Source organism: Oncorhynchus tshawytscha, linkage group LG04 (assembly GCF_018296145.1).
Source record: "Oncorhynchus tshawytscha isolate Ot180627B linkage group LG04, Otsh_v2.0, whole genome shotgun sequence".
NCBI classification, from domain to species: Eukaryota; Metazoa; Chordata; class Actinopteri; order Salmoniformes; family Salmonidae; genus Oncorhynchus; species Oncorhynchus tshawytscha.
The window spans coordinates 38971833-38981334 of NC_056432.1; the positions used below are offsets into that span (position 1 = coordinate 38971833).

Consider the following 9502-nt stretch of genomic DNA (forward strand, 5'->3'; position numbering starts at 1 on the left):
AAGCAAAAAGCAAAACAGCTGCATACTATAAATGGAGTTAGGGCCTCAGTGTCAGTGGAGGCTCCTCAGAGGACAAAGGGGAGGACCATCCTCCTCAGTGAATGACATTTTTTTAAATAGTGAAACATTTAAAAAGTTATAATTTTTAGATAAAACTATGCAAAATATTTTCACGTCGCCAAATAATTGATTAAAACACACTGTTTTGCAATGACGGTCTACAGTAGCTTCAACAGCCCTCTGTAGGGTAGCAGCATGGCGTAGCCGGAGAACAGCTAGCTTCCGTCCTCCTCTGGGTGCACTGACTTCAATACAAAACCTAGGAGGCTCATGGTTCTCACCCCCTTCCATCACCCCATACAGAACCAATCAGTCGATATAATTGAGAACAATCATCAGAAATCACGTGATATGAATCAGACAGTGGGTCGCCACCTGATCCACTAGTTGGTCAGAAGGTTAAAATCAACGTTTCATGTCGTAATTTCCGAGTAGGCGGTAAAGATAATTTTTATTGTGCTGTAACTGAAACTAGAAGATCTTCTGATGTCCTTTCCCTTCGTCAAAGGTACGTAATGGATTTTTAAAGTGTTTTTACCCCGGGATAACCGGCTATTATGACCCATAGAAGGGAAGGACATTTATTGAGTTCAATTCAATCTACAGTACATCTACACCACGATATGGAACATTGAACCTTCTGACCAACTAGTGGATCTGGCGGCGCCTCACTGTCTGATTCATATTGTTTGATTTCTGATAATAGTTGTTGATTATATCGATATTGCAAGTGTATTGGGTGCTTCCATAGACTTACACAGTAATTATGACAACTTCCAGGGGATATCCTCCAACCTATCAGAGCTCTTGCAGCATGAACTGACATGTTGTCCACCCAATCAAAGGATCAAAATGAATCTAGCATAAGTATAAGCTACAGATGGCTAGCACTGCAGTGCATAACATGTGGTGAGTAGCTGACTCAAAGACAACGACAATAGTTTAACAGTTTTGAACAAATGAATAACTTCAAAAATGAAGGAGCAAGAGAGATAGCTATATTTCAAAATGTTTTTCACTTTCACTTACTTAGCTGGATAATTTAGCCTACTCAAACACCTGGCTCAAACAGCGGGACGCTATGTTAGCTAGCTGGCGATGACTATCCAACATTGGAACTCTTCCAAGGTAAGCTTTTGGTTTTACTAATGTATTGCCACCGGTGTTCCTGCTAAACTGCTTACTATCTGTACACTGTGCTGCATGATTGTAGCAGGTTTACTAACACGCTATATTTATTAACTATGTTAACCTTGACATTACTTTAGCTAATATGGTGACGATGTAGGCTGTGTGTAGCGTTTATGATATGAAGGTTTGGCTTGGAAAGGTTTTTTCGCCTGGTCATGGACAGCTGATGTGTTGTGCACTTTAGTCCACAAGTGAAGGGAAAAGGTAAGAGGAGAGTGCGTAGATGCAAGAAGGTATACAATGAGGTGTTTATATGTGGCTATGAGAGTTAACGGTTTGTGTTTGATCAGGGGTGTATTCATTCCACCAATTCGGTTGAAAAATGTTTCTTTAACAGAAGCAAATGGAACGGGGATAATCATATCTGAATTTGCCCAATAAAAACTCATTTGCAACTGTTGGACTAATGATTACACCCTAGATCGGTGTGTACCTACGTTGAAAACTTTCATTCATAGGCTAGGTTGAAGGAACCGCATAGGGAAAAATCTAGTATCATGTAGTAGCCTAAACCTGTTATATTGAAGTGGGTGAATGGAATATGAATGACAGTCATCCTACATGCTGTAATAGAAATAAGGTCATGCTCATAAAAAATAAACATCCTCAAACGGCACCGACCACCAACGCATCCTGTGATAAGGCAAATGTTCAGATTGTATGTATGATTCAAATTAACAACAGTAATGTGGTATGTATCATAAGAGCAAGGAAAAACAAGGTTAAAACCAACTGAACTGTTTTTATTTTGACATATTGTTCATCTCTGGGCAAGTCACTACCTCAGATACAGTGCAAATGTAGAACAAAATTCTACGTCTATAATATTGTGAGGTTGATAAAGGAAAAATGTACATTTTAGCCATTTAAAAAAAAGTAGAGTGTTTTTGTAGCCCCCTGAAAAATAGGTAAATAACTAAAACATCAGACATATAGCAAAGCCAACAATAGCCTTGTTATGAAGAATATTTTTTTCTTTAGTTCTGTTAATTTCATGGAAAATAGTCCAATTTGGAGTTAGGAAAATCGTAGTATACATAACTTCTCTGGTAGAGTCTGTTTCAATGAAATTATTCAATGTCTGATGCCATATTTCCATGAAATACAAATCTGAGGTATGGTGTGTAAAACTGAAAACACATTAGACTACTATGTGGTTAGGCTGCTTTGGCCATGGCCTGTCAATGAGAGGGGCACACTGAGACGTGGCTAATGTTACTCCATGCTGAGAAACTTCCTCTTTTTGGCAGTGTGTGTATATGAGTGGTGGCGCCATTCAACGTCCGCTGTAGCCTCATTTTCTAGGGTACCAAGCTTGATCATGTACACTACAGACAGAAAAACAGTTATCACTAGATTATAATATAACAATTACAATTTTGCGTATGCATTCTCAATACACACAAGATATATATATTTTTTAAAACAACACTAAATGTATAGGGGGAGCAGTGCAGGAAAAGGTAAAACTGCAATTAATCCAAAATTACACATTGTTCAAAAACATGGTGTTGCTTATGATGAGAAAGGTAAAACATTGTACTTACATTTGATTTCAAATCTGGGCCCGACTTCTGACAACTCAACGTTCCTGTGGTCCGTTTTCTTGTAAGTGTGATGTCTGCAATAAAAATAGGTCCTTACTTAAGTAAATAAGAATGTGTAACTACATTCCGCTACCTGAAGGAGTCTACAGTCAACCTGTCTGCCCAAGATTAGGTACATGTTCGCAAATAGCTCTTTCAAAGCATCCCTCTACTCACCTGAAAGATATAAAATCCTCCTGGTTGGCAAATGTGATAACCCGTCTGCTGTCCTCTTTAGGCACTGGGAACAAATACTTGAGGATATTGGAAACCTGATGAAGAGAGATTTACTTACAGTCGGTGTCAGAAACTTTTGGATGCACTAACAGTAGCAGGGTAAACATTTATTGAGAATTGTGAAGTGCCAAGTTTCTCACCCTCTGGCCAAGTCGTGAGGAGAAGTTGTGAAAGATGAGGTTGGGGTAGGCTTCAGACATGGTTCCAATGTCCGGCACATCATGTCTCATTACCACATTGTAAAGAGTGAAGTACGCAGTCGGTCCAAAAGGTAGGTGGCACACCACCAGCCCATCTATACAGTTCACACAATATAAAATTAGTTATTTTAAAGTTCCCTTGATACGGTTTTGGATATCTTTGGAACTTTTTCTATAAGCGAGAAATAATATTTCAAATACAAAAGATATTTTGCCTTAAAACATAAATTTAAAAAATTCAAATAAACTAACAATTAAAAAGTTGAGAGAAAGTGTGAAAGGCGTGTGTAGATGTATAAGCATTAATATGACTTTAGTGATGTAGATATGAAGCAGAGTAAAGCTTTAAGGATGTTAGGTACAGATACACACAGGATTAAACCTATCACAGTGCTGCTTGGATTGTTTTTACAGTGCTGCTTGGATTGTTTTTACAGTGCTGCTTGGATTGTTTTTACAGTGCTGCTTGGATTGTTTTTACAGTGCTGCTTGGCTTGTTTTTACAGTGCTGCTTGGATTGTTTTTACAGTGCTGCTTGGATTGTTTTTACAGTGCTGCTTGGATTGTTTTTACAGTGCTGCTTGGATTGTTTTTACAGTGCTGCTTGGATTGTTTTTACAGTGCTGCTTGGATTGTTTTTACAGTGCTGCTTGGATTGTTTTTACAGTGCTGCTTGGATTGTTTTTACAGTGCTGCTTGTTTTTACTTGGATTGATGCATTCCAGCCTGCAAAAAAATATATACACTACAGGTCAAAAGTTTTAGAACACCTACTCATTCAAGGGTTTTTCTTTATTTTTACTATTTTCTACATTGCAGAATAATAATGAAGACATCACAACTATGAAATAACACATATGGAATCATGTAGTAACCAAAAAAAGTGTGTAACAAATCAAAATATATTTTATATTCTTCAAATAGCCACCCTTTGCCTTGATGACATCTTTGCACACTTTTGGCATATGTGTTATTTCATAGTTTATGTCTTCACTATTATTCTACAATGTAGAAAATAGTCAAAATAAAGAAAAAATATTGAATGAGTAGGTGTTTTAAAACTTCTGACCGGTAGTGTGTATATCCATATATAATGTGCATGTGTAACAGTATAGAGCGAACCAACCTGGGCGCGAACCAGGGACGCTCTGCACACATCAACAGTCACCCTCGACGCATCGTTACCCATCGCTCCACAAAAGCCGCGGCCCTTGCAGAGCAAGGGGAACCACTACTTCAAGGTCTCAGAGCAAGTGACGTCACTGATTGAAACGCCACTAGCGCGCACCACCGCTAACTAGCTAGCCATTTCACATCGGCTACACGTGGATATGATAACCTGGGTGCCAGTCTGTTTCTGCTCTCTTATCAAGTCCTTATAGAATTGTCATACCAAACATGTTGACAATGACAGCAATGGAGTTAGAAAGAGCATAAAAAGACTTGAACCAGGCTATGGCTATAATCATTTGGTGTTGGTAATAGATGGTTCGAGATTATTATAGTTGGTTAATTAAACATTTGAAATTGGGAGGTGCTTTGCAAGCCCCTCAGTTAAAAAAAAGTATTATTGAATTTTAAAACATAAAATCCACCTGTTGTGAAGCCCCTCAACATATACATTACATTTTAGTCATTTAGCAAAGAATCCCATCCAGAGTAACTCATGGGAACAATCATGGTCAAGCACCCAGCTCAAAGGCACATCGAAAGATCGCCCACCCAGTAGACGCAGGGACCCAAACCAGCGACCTCTCGGCCTCTGGCCCAACACTTCCAATCATCCAAGACCCTTCTGAAAACCTACGTTTTTTTAAACCACTTCTGCGCAGGCAAGTTTAATTTGCCTTTTAAACTCGGATCATATTGTTTTGTATGTGTGGAAATAAATAAATACAAATTTATTGAAAAAAAAAAAAGATTGTTATACGCCTAGATGGGCTTACCTGGCTGTCCTCTAGTCTCATGAACGATGACCAGGTCTGTAACATTGTTGGCTTTACAGGCTTGTACTAGAGCTTTAATTTCATGACCTCCCCTGTTCATACGCTGAGCCCCAGGGAAGATCAGCTTCACCTCCTGTCATTGCACGTCAGCAAAAATTGAGGGTGAGTCATTATTACTGGTTTAAAACTTAATCTATTATACTGTCTGTTAGCTCCTTCTTTGGGAATTATTTTTCCTGGTTACAATATGCTCTGTTATAGAGGTGGAGCAGAGGATAGAAATTGAATAAGAATTGAGACATAAATGAACATACCTTGACAAACATCTTGAGTCGAGAGCTGGGGTCTCTTGATGTTGTGACCATGACCTTTGGATCCTCCACTCCAGCCCATTTATACTCATCATCCATGTGAGAGCTGACACCTGCACACACAGAGTATCTCTCAGTCACTGTTTGCAAACATTTTTTTATGGGAAACTGTGGTAAGGCTGCTTTTCCATGAGATGTGTTGTCAACATCATAAACAAGACAACACTGAGGATGCGTCCCAAGGGTACCCTATACAATATATAGTTCAATACTTTTGACCCGAACCTAGTGTCTCGGTGGTCAACGGTTGTGCACTATATAGGGAATGGGGTGTCGTTTAAATGTTGATGTGCAGAAACAAACCTTCTGCTCCATCATCATCATACTCCAGCAATTTCTGTAACTGTACAGCTTCTCTGCGAACCTCAGTAGGGATGAGACGATTGTCTGTAGGGAAAAACAAAAGTCAATGACTTTTACAGGTACCCAAATTGTAATTTGTTAGTGCTGCCATTTTAAAAAGTGTCAAGGTCTTTTAGATTGTTCATCCTCCCACCAATCTCCTCCATTACATACAGTCCTCACCATCAAGAGCAGATTTCAGCTTCTGTTTCTTCTCCTCAATCGTCCGCACCCTGTCCTCTTGGGACTTCCTATACAGGTACCCCCGTCTCAGTCTCGTCTCTCGACGAAGCTACAATCATCAGAGAGAAACACACCATGATGAACAGTAGAAAGCTGACTATCAGCATTGTACTGTTCATTATGGCTCAGAAATGATACAGAATAGTAATCGGACACACAAGCATTGCAGGGGGAAAAAACACGAGAATAATCAAACACGAGAATTGCTCAGAAAGACCACTCTATAATCCAAGATCAGTACTAGTGAAATCGGAATTACATCAATCCAACATGCCCATCTGGCAGTATTTAGCTAGCAAACTAGCTAATAATGTAGCATGGTAACCTGGATCAGCAACCAGACAATATCTGTTTCTTTACAACACTCTGGAGCTAAATAATCAGATGCTTCAAGCTGATACGAAGTTTTGAAAAGCTAAACAAATACTCCATGGAGTTACCATTTTGTTGATTGGATTGCACGCACTCACAACCACACACACCGACAACTGCGAGGAAGTCAGCAACATTCTTTTCATTGGATAAGCCAACATCCAATGGGAGTGTGCGAAACTGGCAAGAAGATTGGACGATAGACGTTTCAAAATAAAAGCCCCAAATACGAGCTATCAAAGTAAAAGTCCCAAGTACAAGCCATGAACATACACGGAAAATGCATTTCACATTTGCATATTCGATTCATTAGCTCTTTTTATTTTCCCAGATCTCAGAAAAATGTTTAAATAAGCCATATGTTTCTAATATGACGTCACCTCCTCTCTGCACAGAAAACGACAATTTAACCGACAATTCACCAGCTCTGCAAGCGTTATAATGTCAAAATACGTTCGTTGCTCACCAAATATGTCTACCTGCAAACTATCGACACCTGCAGGCAGGAAAACCACATTTTGAACTAAAACTAAATGAAAACTAGCAAATCGGGTCTGAAAACTAAATGAAACTAAAGTGAATTTGTAATAGAAAAAGAGCCTCATATAAAAACACAAAACTACACTGAACAAAAATATGTTTCATGAGCTGAAATAAAAGATACCAGAAATGTTCCATATGCACAAAAATCTTATTTCTCTCAAATTTGGGGCACAAATTTGTTTACATCACACAGCCCCATGTACAATTCCTGGAAGCTGAAAATATACCAGTTCTTTCGTGGCCTGCATACTCACCAGACACCCATTGACCATGTTTGGGATGCTATGGATCGACGTGTACGAAAGTGTGTTCCAGTTTCTGTCAATATCCAACAACTTCACACAGCCATTGAAGAGGAGTGGGACAACATTCCACAAGCCACAATCAACAGCATGATCAACTCTATGTGAAGGAGATGTGTCACGCTGCATGAGACAAATGGTGGTCACACCATATACTGACTGTTTTTCTGGTCCACACCCTATTTTTTTTAATGGTATCTGTGACCATTTTCAAACAGAAATTTGCATTCCGTAGCACTAATTCCACAAAGTTTTGGGACACTGTAAAGTCCATGGAGAATAAGAGCACCTCCTCCCAGCTGCCCACTGCACTGAGGCCAGGAAACACTGTCACCACCAATAAAACTACGACAATCAATAATTTCAACAAGCATTTTTCGACAGCTGGCCATGCTTTCCCCCTGGCTACCCCCTACTAATCTGGTTTCCGAGCTGGTCACTGGTGCACCTCAGCCACGCTCAAGATCCTAAACGATATCATAACCACCACCGATAAAAGACAGTACTGTGCAGCCGTCTTCATCGACCTGACAAAGGCTTTCGATTCTGTCACCTCATTCTTATCGGCAGACTCAATAGCCTTGGTTTCTCAAATGACTGCCTGGTTCACCAACTACTTCTCAGATAGAGTTCAGTGTGTCAAATCGGAAGGCCTGTTGTTCGGACCTCTGGCAGTCTCTATGGGGGAGCCACAGGGTTCAATTCTCGGGCCGACTCTTTTCTCTGTATCTATCAATGATGTTGCTCTTGCTGCTGGTGATGCTCTGATCGACCTCTACGCAGACGACACCATTCTGCATACATCTGGCCCTCCTTTGCACACTGTTAACAAAGCTCCAAACAAGCTTCAATGCCATACAACATTCCTTCCCTGGCCTCCAACTGCTTTTAAATACTAGTAAAACGAAATGCATGCTCTTCAACCGATTGTTGCCCGCACCAGCCTGCCCTACTAGCATCACTACTCTGGAGGGTTCTGACTTAGAATATGTGGACAACTACAAATACTTAGGTGTCTTGTTAGACGGCTTCCTATTTTGCAACAAAGCCTCCTTCACTCATGCTGCCAAACATACCCTCGTAAAACTGACTATCCTACCGATCCTTGACTTTGGCGATGTCATTTACAAAATACTCCACTCTACTCAGCAAACTGGATGTAGTCGATCACAGTGCCATCCGTTTTGTCACCAAAGCCCCATAAACTACCCACCACTGTGACCTGTATGCTCTCGTTGGCTGGCCCTCACTACATATTCATTGCCAAACCCACTGGCTCCAGGTAATTTATAAGCCTTTGCTAAGTTAAGCCCCACCTTATCTCAGCTCACTGGTCACCATAGCAACACCCCCCCATAACACGCACTCCAGCAGGTATATTTCACTGGTCATCCCCAAAGCCAACACTTACTTTGGCCGCCTTTCCTTCCAGTTCTCTGCGGCCAATGACTGGAATTGCAAAAATCACGGAAGCTGGAGACTCATATCTCCATCAATAACTTTAAGCATCAGCTGTCAAATCAGCTTACCGATCACTGTACCTGTACACAGCCAATCTGTAAATAGCACACCCAACTACCTCATCCCCATATTGTTATTTATCCTCTTGCTCTTTTGCACCCCAGTATCTCTACTTGCACATCATCATCTTTACATCTATCACTCCAGTGTTAATGCTAAATTGTAATAATTTCGGCTCTGTAGCCGATTTATTGCCTTTACCTCCCTACTCTTCTGCATTTGCACACACTGTACATATATTTTTCTATTGTGTTATTGACTGTACATTTGTTTATGTGTAACTCTGTGTTTTTGTTTTTATTGCACTGCTTTGCTTCATCTTGGCCAGGTCGTAGTTGTAAATGAGAACTTGTTCTCAACTGGCCTACCTGGTTAAAAAAGGTGAAATAATACAAATAAAACAAATCTGTGACCAACAGTCATGTGAAATCCATAGATTAGGGATTGTTGCGTTTATATTTTTGTTCAGTGTACAATGACCTTGCTGCTACTGAGCCTATCTGTTTGCCTTTTTTTTAAATCACAAGTCAACCTAACTATGTAAAAAAGAAAAAACAGTTCTCTCTATATTAGGCAAGACTACTGTGG

General features: G+C 40.0%; 1 protein-coding gene across 1 annotated transcript; it reads right to left on the reverse strand.

Moving 5' to 3' along the window:
• Window positions 1-1973: 1973 nt before the first annotated feature.
• On the reverse strand, window positions 1974-6722 carry LOC112248691 (U3 small nucleolar ribonucleoprotein protein IMP4-like). Its single transcript, XM_024417933.2, has 9 exons — window positions 6617-6722; window positions 6117-6225; window positions 5895-5978; window positions 5535-5644; window positions 5221-5353; window positions 3215-3369; window positions 3015-3109; window positions 2799-2872; window positions 1974-2579 (listed from the first exon to the last, which is right to left on the reverse strand). The coding sequence occupies exons 1-9, from the start codon at window positions 6707-6709 to the stop codon at window positions 2467-2469; spliced, it is 966 nt and encodes a 321-aa protein (XP_024273701.2). The 5' UTR covers window positions 6710-6722; the 3' UTR covers window positions 1974-2466.
• Window positions 6723-9502: the final 2780 nt, after the last annotated feature.